This window comes from Letharia lupina (genome assembly GCF_014066315.1).
Source record: "Letharia lupina isolate WasteWater1 chromosome Unknown contig_2, whole genome shotgun sequence".
Taxonomy (NCBI): Eukaryota; Fungi; Ascomycota; class Lecanoromycetes; order Lecanorales; family Parmeliaceae; genus Letharia; species Letharia lupina.
Genome location: NW_023502971.1, coordinates 1,235,010 through 1,251,893, shown reverse-complemented (window position 1 = coordinate 1,251,893; position 16,884 = coordinate 1,235,010). Strand labels below are relative to the sequence as shown.

Genomic DNA, 16,884 nt, shown 5'->3' with positions numbered 1-16,884 from the left:
CACCCTCATTTGATAGTGGGAGAGTGGGTATGGTGACCTGTGAGCTCTGAATTACCTCACTAAAAATTTTGAGTGCTACATACCTTAATTTCTGACCTGAAGTAGGTTAAAGCTTGCGGTGCGGGAGACCCAAACGGGACTAGCGCTATATACTACTTCCTTAGCGGCATAAATCTTAACTTCCGAATCTTGACTCAGTGAACCTCGAGTGTCCGCCCTTGCCACAGCGGGGATCAAGAGGGCATCAATATTTTCGACCGCCTCCTTGTCCCTTTTGTACTTGATCGTACTTCGATCTCCAGCCTCTTACCTACCACAAATCTGCGCAGTAGTCGCGTTCACTGACTCTGCGACTCAAGATGGCAGACCCTAACAACATCTCGCAGTACAAATATGCTGCTATGTCCAACTTGGTCTTGCAGCACGATAAACGTTTCTCTACCCGCCGCAATGATGAAGTCACAGGTGACCCAGAGTCCTTGGCAGGTCGCATCAACATTCGTGACATGGGGTCGAGAGATGCTCGTGAGAATGCTCCCAAACAAAAGAAGAAGACAACCGATCTCAAGGATGTCGAGAGAGGCAGCATCAGAGAGGGAGAGGAGGTGTTGAAGAGAGAACAGAAGAAGAGGAAGCGAGGCGAGCCGGAACAAATGCGAGGGGCTGGCATCCTTTCTGCGGCAGATGCCCTGGTAGAAGGCTTGAAGTATCGACCTCGGACTCCAGCAACACGGCAAACCTATGATCTTATCTTGACAACGACTGCAAATAATCTGGGTGATGTACCCCATGAGGTTGTGAGAAGCGCCGCAGATGCCATACTTGAGCTTCTTAAGGACGAGAATATGAAGGACTTTGACAAGAAGAAGGAAGTTGATGATCTACTGGGTGTCACAATGGATTCAAAGGCGTTTAATGAATTGGTCAATTTGGGAAAGAAGATTACGGATTACGATGGCCAAGACGAGGATGCGAATATGGACGACGACGGCGCCGGAAATGCCGAGGATGATGTCGAACTGGACGAGAAACAGGGTGTAGCTGTAGTTTTCGACGAATCGGACGATGAAGAAGAAGGCGGTCCCGAGACTTTGGAGGTCAGAGATGAGGACGAGCCTTCCTCAGATGAAGAGGCGGAGAACGCCGAAACGCAGGTAGATGACGCCGCTGCCGGTGGCGCAGAAGCAAGGGACCCAGTCGAAATTACGGGAGACGGTGGAGAAATGATCATTGACGGCAATGCTGACGGGTCGACCACCAAAATGGACCGAAAAGCGGAAATGAATGTTGTACCCGTAAGAGACATAGATGCATACTGGCTACAACGACAAATTGGTGTCATCTACACCGATGCCCATGTCCAGCAATCGAAGACTCAAGAAGCCCTGCAGCTTCTTTCCGGCATCTCCGAAGATGGAGAAGAAAAACCTTTAAGAGAGATCGAGAATGAGCTTATGGAGCTGTTCGACTGGGAGCATCATGAGCTGGTTGAGAAACTCATCATGAACCGAGACAAGATCGTATGGGTTACTCGCTGGCGAAGAGCAGCGGAAGATGGGACTGTCAGAGCTGCGCTGGAGCGCGAAATGATCGCAGAAGGTCACCGAGCTATCCTCGATGAGCTCGAAGGTCGGAATGACGAGGATGTCGATGGGGTTTTGAAACCAAACAAGAAGCTCAAGCTTGACCTCATGGACATTGACGTACCATCGGCAGCAACGGATGGGGCGCTTGCCAAGAAGGATGGAGCTTTGGTTGGAGGTCTGCAACCTAAGAAACTGATCAACCTTGAGAATCTAGTCTTCGATCAGGGGAATCATCTGATGACGAATCAAAATGTAAAGCTTCCCAACGGAACGACGAAGCGGACTTTTAAGGGTTACGAAGAAATTCATGTACCGGCTCCCAAAGCACGCAAAGATGCCAGCGAGCGCAACAATATCCCGACATCTGATCTGCCAGAGTGGGCACGGCAAGGCTTTGGTAGCTCGAAAGAATTGAATCGTATCCAGACAAAATGCTTTCCCACAGCATTTGGGAATGATGAAAACATGTTAATCTGTGCCCCGACTGGTTCTGGAAAGACGAACGTGGCAATGCTAGCCATGCTCCGCGAGATTGGGAAGAACCGAAATCCCGAGACTGGAGAGATCATGCTCGACGACTTCAAGATTGTCTATATTGCTCCATTGAAGGCTTTGGTTCAGGAGCAAGTAGGCAATTTTGGGAAACGATTAGAGCCATACGGTGTAAAGGTCTCTGAGCTTACCGGTGACCGGCAACTTACCAAGCAGCAAATTGCTGACACACAGATCATTGTCACAACGCCAGAGAAGTGGGACGTCATTACCCGAAAGGCAACGGATATGAGCTACACCAACCTGGTCAGACTCATCATCATCGACGAGATCCATCTTCTGCATGATGACCGAGGTCCAGTACTTGAGAGCATAGTCAGCAGGACCATCAGAAAAATTGAACAAACAGGAGACCCGGTCCGGCTGGTAGGCCTAAGTGCAACCCTTCCCAATTACCGAGACGTGGCAAGCTTTTTGCGTGTCGATCCTATCAATGGTCTTTTCCATTTTGATGGATCCTACAGACCATGTCCTCTGCGTCAGGAGTTCATTGGAGTTACAGACAAAAAGGCGATCAAGCAGCTCAAGACTATGAATGACGTTTGCTATACCAAAGTCATGGAACAGGTTGGCCAGAACAAGCATCAGCTATTAATCTTCGTACACTCGCGAAAAGAAACAGCAAAGACTGCTAGATACATCAAAGACAAGGCTCTAGAGATGGAGACCATAGGGCAAATCCTTCGGAGCGATGCAGCAAGTCGAGAGATCCTCGAGGAAGAATCTGGTCAGGTGATGGATAGGGACTTGAAAGAGCTGATGCCCTACGGATTCGGTATCCATCACGCCGGAATGAGTCGCTCTGATCGAAGCTCCGTCGAAGATCTTTTCGCCGATGGTTCGCTCCAAGTTCTTGTTTGTACGGCAACGTTGGCGTGGGGTGTCAATCTCCCGGCTCATACTGTCATTATTAAGGGCACCCAGATCTACTCCCCCGAGAAAGGGAGCTGGGTAGAACTAAGCCCGCAGGATGTTTTGCAAATGCTCGGTCGTGCGGGGCGGCCTCAATATGATACCTTTGGAGAGGGTATCATCATAACGACCCAGAGTGAGATGCAGTACTATCTGTCGCTCATGAATCAGCAGCTTCCGATTGAGAGCCAGTTTATCAGCAAGTTAGCCGATAACCTCAACGCAGAGATAGTCCTCGGCAACGTCAGAACCCGAGACGAAGCCGTCGAGTGGCTGGGCTACACCTACCTATTCGTGCGGATGTTGCGCTCCCCTGGTCTGTACAGCGTAGGCGCCGAGTATGAGGGAGATAATGCGCTTGAACAAAAACGCGTTGACCTTATACACTCAGCTGCCGCGGTCTTGGAAAGGTCCAGTCTCGTCAAGTACGACAAGAAAACTGGCAAGCTCCAGGCCACAGAGCTTGGACGCATCGCCTCGCACTACTACATCACGCACACCTCCATGTTGACATACAATCATCATATCCAGCCAATGATCACTCCGATCGAACTTTTCAGAATTTTCGCGCTTAGTGATGAGTTCAAGTACATCCCAGTCAGGCAAGACGAGAAGCTTGAGCTAGCAAAGCTTCTAGGAAGGGTCCCAATTCCAGTTAAAGAAAGCATCGAGGAGCCACATGCGAAGATCAACGTATTATTGCAGGCTTTCATCTCACGACTGAAGCTGGAAGGTCTTGCACTAATGGCAGACCTGGTATACGTTACCCAGTCCGCCGGCCGAATCCTTCGAGCCATCTTCGAGATCTGCCTGAAGAAGGGTTGGTCGTCCGTAGCGAAGACTGCTCTAGACTTGTGTAAGATGGCGGAGAAGCGGATGTGGCCAACAATGACACCTCTTCGACAGTTTCCAACCTGCCCGCGAGAGATCATACAGAAAGCGGAAAAGATTGACGTGCCGTGGTCAGCATATTTTGACCTCGACCCTCCGCGCATGGGGGAGCTTCTTGGGATGTCAAAGTCTGGTAAAACGGTGTGTAGCCTTGTCCAAAAGTTTCCAAGGTTGGAAGTCCAGGCGCAAGTTCAGCCTGTGACAAGGTCTATGCTCCGGATTGAGCTTACAATAACGCCTAACTTCGAATGGGACGAGTCTGTGCACGGGATAGCAGAGAATTTCTGGGTTCTCGTTGAAGATTGTGATGGCGAGGATATACTGTTCCATGACCAGTTTCTCTTGCGGAAGGACTATGCACAATCAGAGATGAGCGAACACCTAGTGGAATTCACCGTTCCCATTACCGAGCCAATGCCGCCGAATTACTTCATCACTGTGCTATCTGACCGGTGGTTGCAGTCAGAAACGAAGCTTGCTGTGTCTTTCGAGAAGCTCGTCCTTCCAGAGAAATTCCCTGCGCATACGCCGTTGCTAGATCTACAGCCTCTGCCTGTCGCCGCGCTGAAAAGGGAGGACTTTAAGGGACTTTACCCCCAATGGGAAAAATTTAATAAAGTCCAAACCCAAGTATTCAGCTCACTCTTCACCACGAATGACAACGTCTTCGTTGGCGCACCCACAGGTACTGGCAAGACCGTATGCGCTGAATTTGCCATACTCCGCCATTGGTCATCGCAGGTTAAAGGTCGAGCTGTATATATCGCCCCATTCCAAGAGCTCGTCGATTTAAGGCTTGCGGACTGGCAAGAGAGGCTCGCAAAGGTTGCGGGTGGTAAACAGATTGTCAAGCTCAGGGGCGAAACCACGGCTGATCTGAAGATCCTGGAAAAGGGCGACCTGATACTAGCAACTCCAACACAGTGGGATCTAATTTCTCGTCAATGGCAACGGCGGAAGAATGTGCAGACCGTGCAGTTGTTTATTGCAGACGAGCTGCACATGCTAGGGGGCCAAGGAGGCTTCATCTACGAAATCATCGTGTCGCGGATGCACTACGTGGCGCTGCAGACCGAGAATAACATGCGCCTGGTTGGGTTGAGCGTCTCGCTTTCCAATGCTCGGGATGTTGGGGAATGGCTTGGAGCCACGAAGCATACCATCTACAACTTCAGCCCTCACGTGCGGCCAGTACCGCTTGAATTGCATATTCAATCCTTTACTATACCTCACTTCCCCTCATTGATGCTTGCGATGGCTAAGCCGACCTATGCTGCTGTCCTCCAGATGTCTCCGGACAAGCCGGCCATGATCTTCGTTCCTAGTCGCAAGCAAACACGTGCTACTGCTCTTGACCTGCTTGCAGCTTGCATAGCGGACGATGACGAGGACAGATTTCTGCACGCCGGCATTGATGAGATAGCTCCGCTATTGCAACGTGTCAACGAGACTGCCCTGGCTGACTCCATATCACATGGTATAGGGTATTTCCATGAAGCTCTAAGTATGAACGACAAGCGCATCGTCTCTCACCTCTACTCGATTGGAGCTCTTCAGATCATGGTTGCTTCACGAGACGTCTGCTGGGAGATTGACTGCACTGCTCACCTCGTCATTGTGATGGGTACTCAATTCTACGAGGGCCGAGAACATCGGTATATTGATTATCCTATTAGCGAGATCTTGCAGATGTTTGGCAAAGCTAGCAGACCCCTTGAGGATAAGTCGAGTAGAGGTGTGCTCATGGTACCCGCCACCAAGCGCGAATACTACAAGAAGTTCCTGAACGAGGCTCTTCCGATCGAGAGCCATCTTCAAGTCTACATGCACGATGCGTTTGTGTCAGAGATCAGTACAAAGATAATTGCATCTACGCAAGACGCTGTCGACTGGGCTACGTACACCTACTTCTACCGTCGACTACTGGCTAATCCAAGCTATTACGGACTGACAGACACTTCGCATGAGGGTCTGAGTACACATCTGTCAGAGCTGGTCGAGAATACGCTTAAAGACTTATCGGCAGCCAAGATCATAGAGCTGGACGAGGAAGATGATACCGTCAACCCACTCAATGCCGCCATGATTGCCGCCTATTACAACATCTCGTTCATCACTATGCAAACATTCTTACTCTCACTGACAGGCCGTACTAAGCTCAAGGGCATCCTGGAGATAGTCACATCCGCTACAGAATTCGAGTCAATCCAGATACGACGGCACGAGGATCACATCTTGCGGCGTATCTACGACCGAGTCCCTGTCAAAATGGCTCAGCCCGCGTACGAATCTCCCCACTTCAAAGCATTCGTCCTGCTCCAAGCGCATTTCTCCCGCATGCAACTACCAGTAGATCTCGCAAAAGACCAAGAGATTATCTTATCCAAAGTACTGAACCTCCTCAGTGGCTGCGTAGACGTCCTCTCTTCAGACGGCCATCTCAACGCTATGAGCGCTATGGAAATGTCACAGATGGTAGTGCAAGCCATGTGGGATCGTGACAGCCCATTGAAGCAGATTCCGCACTTCTCACCCGAAGTCATCAAAGCGGCTAATGACTCCGGCGCTAAAGACATCTTCGAGTTCATGGATCTAATGGACCCATCCGAGAACAAAGAATACGAGAAGATAGTCAAGCGACTCGGTCTCGATAACAAGCAGCTTGCTCAAGCCGCGACTTTCACGAATACCAAGTATCCCAACGTGGAGATTGAATTCGAGGTTGAAGACCCAGAAAACATCGCCACCAACTCTCCTGCTCATCTCAAAGTCGCGATTACAAGAGAAGTGGATGAGGATGAAGAACCGGATACGGCGGTGCACGCGCCATTCTACCCGCAGAAGAAGATGGAGAATTGGTGGTTGGTGGTCGGGGATGAGGGTTCGAAGAATTTACTTGCGATCAAGAGGGTGACTATTGGAAAGAAGTTGGACACAAAATTGGAATTTGTGCCTACGAGGGTGGGAGAGCAGGAGTTGACGCTTTACTTGATGAGTGATAGCTATGTTGGTGTGGATCAAGATCCGTCTTTCAAAATCACTGCGGCGGAAGGAATGGAGGAAGATGAGGATGAGGAGGAAGAGGAGTGAAACTGAGGTTGCTGGGTAGGGGTAGAACGTGTAAATTAGTATCTAAAGCATAGTATAAAGAACTATACCCTGCAAGACACTCCGTATTTGTGGGAGAGGCAATTCATGCTTCTTGTATTGATGTAACTGAAGTAACGCCTGATCAATATAGTAATTTTCGGTAATAAGCTGGCACATCTAGCTTTCAAAGGCCAAAGCCACCTACCTCGGCCATTCAAGCAAGTCCATCAGCTATATTCGGCACATATTCTCTCGACCGCCGTCTCTCTGATAAGGTTAGCCACAGCCTGCGTATGTGCATTGCAACCACGAGCAATCAAGCAAGTCCGGAAGGAGTTCGGTATCAGTACTCCTCACCTCGGCCACAAAGGGCCAACACTCATGTCTACCACCCTCAACCCCCGCAGTCCGACAATTCGGAATTTCCGGCTCCCCCGGCTTCCCTATCTTGACTGTTCCACACATACGCCACGTGCTGATTGCAGTTTTCCGGACGTATTCCCAAAGACGGAGGACCGTTAGCGAGGGTTCCCACTTTGCCTCCTCATGCCGCTATGAGAGGAGAAAATGCAGATGAAACTGAGGCAAGGCACCGAGATATCTCCATCGTTGTGTCCCGTTGGACCGGTAGCGAGGTGGACCTGGTCCTTGGCTAGAAGCGCTTTGTCCAGGAACTCCAATGTTTCTCGAACGGATTCGAGGGCTACGCCCCGATCAAAGGGGGGAGAGAGAAGAGTGGGGTTGATCTTAGGGAGTTTGGTTGGGTCTGAGGACTCTAGCTTGACCCCCGCGGACCCACCAGCCCCTTGGGTGCTGGTGAATACTACGGCGGCTGGCTGCGAGGTAGTTTTCTGACGCTTTCACGCTGGGGCTTGGATTTTGCTACCACAGCAAGCGTTACTTGAAGGCCTTCACGGAGAAATGATGAAAGAATGGTAGAGACTGCTGGGGTTTGGCAACAATCGGACCGTGACAGGTGCAGTCATGAAATGCTACTACTGTCTGGATGAGATGCCACAAAGTGATGAACGGCATGCAGGGTGGGCATGTATAAGTTAACACGGAAAGGGAAAAAGGGAAACCAGAGTCCGACTCACCGAGATGGTCTCATAGCTGGGCTTCGTGTCAGCCTGTAACGCCATTTGGATCGTAATGTCGAGTTCTCGCAATTCTTGCGAGCCCACAATACTCTCACTTTGGAAATAAGCGTTCGTCTGAGGTAGGTAATAGCCAGATAGAGGTCCGGAACGGTCGATCATCCATTCCTTTCGTGCTTCTCCCAGGGCCTCTGGGGAATCGATATATGATATCCGGTGACCACTTCCTGGCTTTTGGGTAGTGACCAGCCCTAGACACAGGTGATTGTTGAGATTCTTGCTAATACTTGGGGAGTCTTCAAAGACTGGCATGTTAAGATCTTGGAGATCTTTGGCAGGTCAAATGCTGGAGAGCAGTAACATTTTCAGTGAGTCAATTGCTCCGATTGAGACCATAACCTCTCGTCGTGAGTATACCAATATGCTCCGGTTGGACCTTCGAGGCCGCAGCAAGCGGATTTGTCTTGCAGTGGAGATTGAATTCAAAGTAACAATGGGAAAATACACTAAGTTCAATACTTTCAACCAAATTCCCACGTCCTTTTGACAATGGCTTCAGATAATCACTGATAGCAGTATCGTGCAGAGTTGTTTGTGCCAAATCGAAAGATATTGATCCAATTCCACAAACTCGTTTTCCTTTATTTATCGTAGCCTTTCGTGTCAAGCCACTGGCAACGACAAGATTGGTCTCCCCGAGCTTCGGGATGTCGGTGAAACTGGAATTCATCTCCCATGAGACAAAGAACACGACAAATGGTGAGGGTGTCGCTAGAATATTCTTTCAACGAACAAAAATAGAAACAACGATAACTCTTCGTAGGCCAGGCAAAACGACTACAAAGCAGTTGTAAAAGAGAGAGCTAGCTCACTGATTCATAACAAAAGAGCTCATTTTACCATATTACAGGAAATCACGGACTCATATCTCCTCTCAATATTCTGATTCATCCCCCCTTTCCCTCAAATCAAAACATAACATAGTAGCCTTTTCTGCATAGAATACTTACGACTGCTGAGCCTGAAAAGCGAACAATTATTGCCTTTTCCGCAGAACTGACACTCACATTTGCAATCTCCGCCAATAGTCTTGCAAAGCCGATTTCCTCCATTCAGCTGCTTTGGCCGCCATGGATTCAAGCCGTGCCCCACCTACGCCATCGACGTCTAGCTTTTCCGGTGCTACAACCACTCAGCGCCGCGAATCCAAGACTCCCATCCACAAGCGGCGCTTTGCTCATCTTCTACACCAGCTCTGCCCTCTCCTCAGTATTGAGACAGGCCTCCCACACCCGGACTTTCCCCTAACCATACTCCACTACCACCTCTTGTCCGAAGAGCAGCTCGACTCCCTTGCCCATTTCTACCACCAGCGCACGCCAGGTCAATATAGCCTTGGGTATCCCATGCCTGTCGTTGCCAGATGGTGGGCGCCAAGCGATCAGGAACTAGAGGAAGGTGAAATCGATGAGCTGGAAGAGATAAAGAGGATAATGGAGCTCGCAGAGCAGAAGGACGACAAGGAAGTTGCGAGCGTCGAGGACAAGCGGAGGCGCTTTGGGAGATTTTTAGGCCTGAGGAACTGCGAGTCGAGTCAAGGAGAGGGTGAGATGAGGAGAGAAATGGAGGAGTATATCGCGAGGGAGATGGCAAGGAAGGAGCATAGAGATCGTGAGATGGAAAGTTGGCGGTCGAAGGGATACTGGTCATGATTGTGTGTTGGTGGAGAACCAGTTTGATGAAGTATTTTGGCCTTGAACTGGTGAGAGCACTGTACTATGAGGTGAATGCCTCTGTGTTTGCGGCTTGTGGGGAGCTGAGTTTCTTTGAACCGGAACGGCATGCATGGTAGAGCGATTAAAGGTGTTTGTTTGTGGCTTGCACACATTGTTGGATTAGCATGCATCGGATTTATCTGTATAGACGGACTCAATATGCACATTAGTTCTTTATTCCTTGGATCGGGAATCGTATAAACCAATATGGTACTCATGTGCAACAAGCAGAGTACCGTAGACAACCGAAAATGATGCCATGATTTCTATGCCAAGGCTTCGTTCAAGAGTACTACTCTAACACATTGCGATTTCCATTGTTGTTACCAGCCATCACCCTCATGAAAAGTAGCAGCTGCGGACAGCTACCAGTCTGAATGACAGATCAAACAACATATTCAAATTACTGCCATCAATCGCCATGCCACCTGAACGAACCGTTGCGCTTTCCCTCATATCTGTTGCATGTCTCGCAACTTTCCTTTACTATACCATGTTACCCCTGGGCCCACAGTTACTTTGGGAACCAGAGACTACAATGGATTTCAGAACAGTAAACAAGATGACAGTCGCAGAGAAGTTCACCCCAGATATAATGCTCTCAGCGCCCAGACGAAGCTCAGCATCTCCGAACAGCGCTGGAACTCTAGCCGTCTATACTGTCTCCACTTACTCGTTCGAGTCACACAGGAAAACCTCGGAGATCAAGGTGCTTGACATCAGCAGTGGAAGCCAGTCACTCATTACTAATGCCGAGGGGACGAGTGAGCCAGCTTGGTTGGGAGGCGGGAATGAGCTATTGTGGCTGAAATCAGGGGAAAAAGGGCATACTCAATTGGTAGTAGGGAGTGCCGACGAGGTTGGAAAGAGCTATGTCGCTGGTCTTGTGCCGGCACCAATATCAGATGTTAAGCTCAAGATATTGGACGCGGAGCGGGTTGCCATTGTGGTCTCAGCCAAAGCGAAGCTAGATGGCTCCTTGTACCAAAAGGAAGACGAGCCGAAGAAGTATTCGACTGGGATGTTATACGAGTCTTTAATGGTACGTCATTGGGACCACTATGTAAAACCGCAACGAAATGCTTTATGGCATGGGATTCTTCACAGACAGAAACCGCACATCACAGAGAAACTGGGCAGATATAGTTTGGGGAAGCTCACGAATATCCTAAGAGGATCAGGCCTAGAGAGCCCAATACCGCCTTTTGGGGCCAAAGATCATTTCGATATTAGTATCAATGGCATCGGCTTTGTGGCAAAGGATCCTGAATTGAATCCTGCGACGAATACGAAATGCAACTTCTATTATGTCTCCATTGATACCTCCGTGGAAGGTCCAACATATTCGGAACCGAAAAAGTATGGAAAGCCAGGCATTGAAGGTGCCAGCTCTTCACCCGTGCTGTCACCGGACGGCAATAGCGCTGCATTTCTGCAAATGAAAGAGAATGGATATGAATCCGACAAGAATAGAATTCTCTTGTCTGATCTCACCACACCATCTACGACTGTTGAGCTCTTCGAATCAAACGATGGGAAGGGACTGTGGGATAGAAGCCCTGGCTCCGTCGGATGGAGCACCGATGGCAAGGCCTTGCTCTTGGTCGCAGAGGACACAGGAACGTCTCGATTGTTCAAGCTTGATGTCCCAGCCGATGAGCAGGGCACCCTCGAACTGCCAATTCCATTGACGCCTAAGGCCGGACACGTTGATGATGTTCAATCTCTTGGAGCAGACTCATCCCACCTTTTCCTTTCGGGCTCGAACCTGGTAGACAACAGCATTTACTCGATTCTGGACCCTGCAGGCTCGGCAGAAGCAAAGGTCATCTCCTCAAATTCTCGGAATGGCTCTTTCTTCGGCCTTTCGCAGGACCAAGTTTCGGAGATTTGGTTCCAAGGCTCTAGTGAAAAAGTTCATGCTTGGGTAATGAAGCCTTCAAGCTTCAGCTCGGACCAGCGTTATCCCCTAGCCTACCTCATACATGGTGGTCCTCAAGGTAAGTCTCCGATGACTGTCTGATAGTATTGCGAACTTTCAGTTGAAGGTGCAGTGAAAATGCTGACGTCGAATGGTGTTTAGGTGCTTGGAATGATCAGTGGAGCACACGTTGGAACCCAGCCGTATTCGCAGAACAGGGCTGTATGTATTTCAGGGTCTATGTTTCCTCTTTCGAACGAATTATATTTCTTGAAACATGTCCAAGGCGTTTTTGTTTTGGAAAATCCTTTCATGGCTGGATAACTACCCCCAAAAGGCAATACTGACTCTGAAATCTTGATGCAGATGTTGTGGTAGCCCCAAATCCCACAGGCAGTACAGGTTATGGCCAGTCTTTCACTGATGCGATCAAAGAGTCTTGGGGTGGCCTCCCATATCAAGATCTAGTCAATGGATTTGCGTACATCAAAGAAAGTATGGACTATGTAGACACGGACCGTGCTGTTGCGCTCGGAGCAAGCTATGGTGGCTACATGATGAATTGGATGCAAGGCCATCCTTTGGGGAAAGAATTCAGAGGTATGACAAATTTCTGAGCTAACGTATCCGCAAGGTCCACTGCTATACGTCTGCTAACAACCAATATGAAAAGCGCTCGTATGCCACGACGGTGTCTTCAGCATGACAAATCAATTAGCCTCGGACGAGCAATATTTCCCCAATCACGATCTTGGTGGGCCGTACTTCACTAAACATCAAGACTCGTGGGAGAAATGGAACCCTGCACACTTCACCACGAATTGGTCCACGCCGATGCTAGTCATTCACAACGAGCTAGATTATCGACTTCCAATAAGTGAAGGCCTAGCAATGTTCAATGTATTACAGGAAAAGGGCATCAAGAGCAAATTTCTAACGTTTCCTGACGAGTAATGACTGCCCTAGCTTCTATATGCCTCAGGGGTTGCTAATGATTGCGCAGAAACCACTGGGTCCTCAAAGAGGAAAACAGCCTACAGTGGCATCTCGAGGTCATCAACTGGATAAATTCATTCGTAGAGCTACCTCCATACGAAGCCGAAAGCGCAAAGAGACTTGAGGCTCAGAACTAAGCAAGGCCGCTGTGCCCAGCAACCATCGCTTGCGCGTCCATTGCTAAGTTTGACCTACTCGCGATAGAGTCCGATGACATTCATGATCAATTCTTTAGAGAGGCCCAGAGCCACGACTTCAACCTTGAAGTACGTTTTCCACAGTCGCTGAACGACTGCCTGTCCACCGAGGACCTGGAGTTGCTGCAGATGCTGTATGCTGATTTTGGACCATGACCTCAATTCCGGACCGCCTTGCGGCTGCTGGGGCTCTCCAACCTTCTGAAGCTCTCTGACCCACCCAACATAAGCACGGGGAGGGATGTACGCGGTGGATCTGGAGCTCAGCTCGATCTGTTAAGAACGAAATGGACATCCTTCTAGCCTCCGATCAACATTTATCAAACCACTGCTAATGACCGCGAGTGGTCGGATACCTTCTCCATGGCATTAGAAACCAAGTCAACCGGTATGACGATTAGCACTGGCTCGAGAGTTCGGAATCAAGCTACAGTCTGTACAGCAGTCAGACCAAGGGCAGGAAGCACGCCACCCGGAAATATGTACCTTTGTGCCTCATCCTCAGCCACTGTTTGTCGTCGTCCTCAGACCAAACCATAGGGTCGCACACAAGGCTTGGCAGAGGAAAAAAACCTCCATGAGAATCCTTCACTGCAGCTTTGATAAGATCCGCGGGCGGGAACAAGCAGACCTGGATCAGACGATGAAAGGATCGATTGGTTGCCCTCACTGATTCACATTTCTGTACATACCTTTCCCTTTCCAATTTTGCAGCACACCTCTGTCAACGCCAGAGCAATAAGACTCATGCTATCGGCTGAGCCAGGCTGCGTAGGTGGATTACAGATCGCCGAGTCTATACGGATGAGAAGCCTTCCCTCTGCATCACTATCTTTGTAGATTACTCCGCCGTTGGCAAGTCTTCGAGAGGGACAAGGTGTTGTTCAACCGTGATATACGGCGCCTTGTCCCGCAAAACAAGTCAAGTCGGAAAGCAAGTACTATGATGGAAGTTCTATGGTCTCTTCATGTACCCGAAACTTCTTCTGAGTTGAATAAACATGTGCGGCGTGGACTTCAGACCATGAAGGTAGATGCAGTAATCCAAACGACATAATCAAGAGACGATAGATTTTCGCAGTCTTTGAGTATGTATGGTACAGGAAAATTTCCACCGAGGTATAATGCTACGATGCTCGTTCCCGAGCTCAACTCCTTCAATGGACCCTTTTTATACATCGTATGAAGGGAGAGGGTCCTCCATCCGTACACCGCTAACGCCCATCTCCCATGCAGCCTTCTCTATGTTAGCCTCCACGGCATCCTCATCCATAGTCGTCCTCCGCAAAATTGCCCGAAGGAATTCCGCTAAGATGAACAACCCCTCTTCCTTCTGGATATCTGCATCACACTGCTGCACATCATCCAATCCGGCCTCTGCCAAGAATTTCTCCCGTTGCTCAGCCAAGAGAGAAAAGGCTTGCGCTATTCTAGCGGCATTGGCTCTCCTCTGAGTATTTCCCTTTCTTAGGCGCCCAGCCCTTGGCCTCTTGTCTTCACCGATCCCTAGACGACCGACCTGGACGCTGACCGTGCGAGTGGTCTCTGCGTCGGGGTATATCCCGAACGACTCTTTCATAGCGTAAAGCGCCGCTATGAGTCCTTCCAGGTCAGCAGTTTGGCCGAGGCAGCGGATGATCTGGTTGTACAGCTCTTTGCTGAAGTCCTCTCGGACCAGTCCGATTTCTCCAGGTTGCAGTAATGAGTACCAGTTCATCATGTCTGACATCAATCTCCGGGGTCCCGGGAATCTATCCTTGGCACGTATCAGGAGGCTGTCGAGATGCGCTTTCTCACAGTCCCAAAGACAAGCGAATGTTTCTAGATCTGGTCGTGTTTTGCGGAACATTAGCTCATACCTTTCCCACGCTGATTGGTGCTGCCCTTTTCGTAGATCAACGTAGAGTAGATGATTGATAAAATAGGAGTTGGGCGGTATTTCAGCCACGGCAAGGCATTTTTGCATCAGTTGTACATTGTCATCCTGACCTCTCCGCCCGTAATGTTGGAGAAGCAAAGCAAATGTTTCGATGTTTGCAGGTGAGATGGTACGTCTGAGGTGTGGAGGTACAGTGATACCTTTAACGTTGGGCATATCTGGGGTATTGAAGGCATCGCGATGTGCACGTCTATTGACGAGATCGAGTCTCTCATGTATCATGGCCCAAGCCATCTCCTCCGCCATCTCTCTATCTTTGTCGTTCCCAGTTCGCAACCAAGCACCAACGATGCCATTCAAATGTCTAGAATCTGGTCTGACTCCGCGCTCGTACATCAGCTCAATCACAGTGGCGGCTGCATCAACCTGGCCCATACCAAGTAGCTTCTTCAACCAGCTTGCATAGAAGAACTTGTTTTGGAACCTCCTTGGTAGAGCAATTAGTCCTGTTAGAGAGATCTTGTTAAGATCTTCTGGAGTTATAGTACTCGACTGTGACGTGCCAATAAGACTGGCAGCCTTTCTGTAGAGCTCGATGGACCCCTGATCGGTATGCTCCCCAGTGAGCATCAGATCCTTGAAAACGGCCAGAGCGAGGTCTGCCCTTCCAGCATTCAAAAGGCTCAGACTGATATTGTCATAATCCTCCATCGTCATGTTGTCACCTACTTGCGTTTTGAAGCGAAGATACAAAGCCCAAGCATGTTTGATGCCAATAGCATCACCACGCTGGGCCCACGCGCTGAGTATGGGGATGAGTATCCGAGAATCTTCCGACTTTTCGGGTCTCAGATAATCCAACGCGATCTTTTCGGCCCTTTCTGGGTCTCCATTGGATGCAAACATGCGGACTCCAAGCAATTCATATTCTTCGATTGCTCGCTTGTCCTCTCCAAGGTCACCCTCGAGCTTTTGCCATTGGCTGATGGCCTCATTGTGGCGTCCTTCACGCCGCAGACCCTCGATATATAAGATCCTCTGGTAAATATGCAGCTCTTTCCCGGCGGAAAGCATGTCCTCCGATAAAGTGATCAGATGCAAAGCCCATTGCGGATGATTTGTCGACATCGTGTGGTGGCTTGCCCACAGAACAGTCCATGATTTTTCCGGTATCAGATGTAAAAATGGAGGAAGGGCTGCTTTGCAGCGAGCGTATGATTTCCACAGCTTCTTTCGGAGGCCTTGATCCTCGAGCTTGCCAGCTGCTTCTTCTATGTTCGTGTTCAAAGTTCGGAGGTATGTGCCTTGTTCTGGCGGCAGTTGCCAATGTATCTCGAGCTCGTTCTTCTTCGGAACAAGCTTGGCGAGCCTGCGTTTTACCTCTGCAACCTCTAAATCTTTTCGCTTCTCTTCGAGCTCCTCTTGCATTATCGCAGCTCTGACTTTCTGCTGATCTTCTGGTGAGAGCGTCGCAATTAGCGGCTCAATCATCGTCTTTTCCCCCGGGTCCTCCATTTCTCGTAATTCATCTTCCAGCTGGCTGATCTGACGCTTGAGCCATCTCGCTTCGTCGTTCTCTTCCGCATCTGGGTTGTTGTGATCTATCCGCCGTCTCTTGGTTGACCCAGGTAGTAGTTGCTGATACCATCTTACCTTGGGCTCGTCCGGATTCGAATCATCAAGGAGAGGACGAGAGATTGCAAAAGCTCGGCGGAGCTGTGGATGCGGTTGACGGATGTACCATGCGTGGCTAAATTTCAAGTGTACATGATATTGACGAGCTATACGTAAGCTCAACATGAATATTTGAAGCGAATATGCACATGAGAAACGAGGGGTATCCTAAGACTTATCCCTTTATAAAGGGTGCAATTATTTTGAAAAAGTTTCGGTTGTGGGAGTACGATTGGTATTCCTACACCTCTCCATTCGAACCTCGTACCATGTCTGCGGTGGCCATCATTGTACAGAGCTATCGGACATAGTGC

At 49.4% G+C, this 16,884-nt stretch overlaps 5 protein-coding genes across 5 annotated transcripts; 3 read left to right on the top strand and 2 right to left on the bottom strand.

The window, feature by feature from the left end:
* Positions 1–359: 359 nt before the first annotated feature.
* Positions 360–7,031, top strand: HO133_004496 (uncharacterized protein; the record flags this gene model as incomplete). The annotated part of the gene is made up of 1 exon (XM_037295413.1): positions 360–7,031. One exon carries the CDS (start codon positions 360–362, stop codon positions 7,029–7,031), a length of 6,672 nt encoding a protein of 2,223 aa, XP_037157414.1.
* A 518-nt stretch (positions 7,032–7,549) lies between these two features.
* Positions 7,550–8,440, bottom strand: HO133_004495 (uncharacterized protein; the record flags this gene model as incomplete). Its single annotated transcript, XM_037295412.1, has 2 exons — positions 7,550–7,867; positions 8,129–8,440. 2 exons carry the CDS (start codon positions 8,438–8,440, stop codon positions 7,550–7,552), a joined length of 630 nt encoding a protein of 209 aa, XP_037157413.1.
* An 818-nt stretch (positions 8,441–9,258) lies between these two features.
* HO133_004494 (uncharacterized protein) lies at positions 9,259–9,840 on the top strand (the record flags this gene model as incomplete). The annotated part of the gene is made up of 1 exon (XM_037295411.1): positions 9,259–9,840. One exon carries the CDS (start codon positions 9,259–9,261, stop codon positions 9,838–9,840), a length of 582 nt encoding a protein of 193 aa, XP_037157412.1.
* Positions 9,841–10,324: 484 nt separating this feature from the next.
* On the top strand, positions 10,325–12,957 carry HO133_004493 (uncharacterized protein; the record flags this gene model as incomplete). Its single annotated transcript, XM_037295410.1, has 5 exons — positions 10,325–11,903; positions 11,987–12,046; positions 12,191–12,424; positions 12,498–12,774; positions 12,828–12,957. 5 exons carry the CDS (start codon positions 10,325–10,327, stop codon positions 12,955–12,957), a joined length of 2,280 nt encoding a protein of 759 aa, XP_037157411.1.
* A 54-nt stretch (positions 12,958–13,011) lies between these two features.
* HO133_004492 (uncharacterized protein) lies at positions 13,012–16,856 on the bottom strand (the record flags this gene model as incomplete). Its single annotated transcript, XM_037295409.1, has 3 exons — positions 13,012–13,290; positions 14,195–16,646; positions 16,816–16,856. The coding sequence occupies 3 exons, from the start codon at positions 16,854–16,856 to the stop codon at positions 13,012–13,014; spliced, it is 2,772 nt and encodes a 923-aa protein (XP_037157410.1).
* Positions 16,857–16,884: the final 28 nt, after the last annotated feature.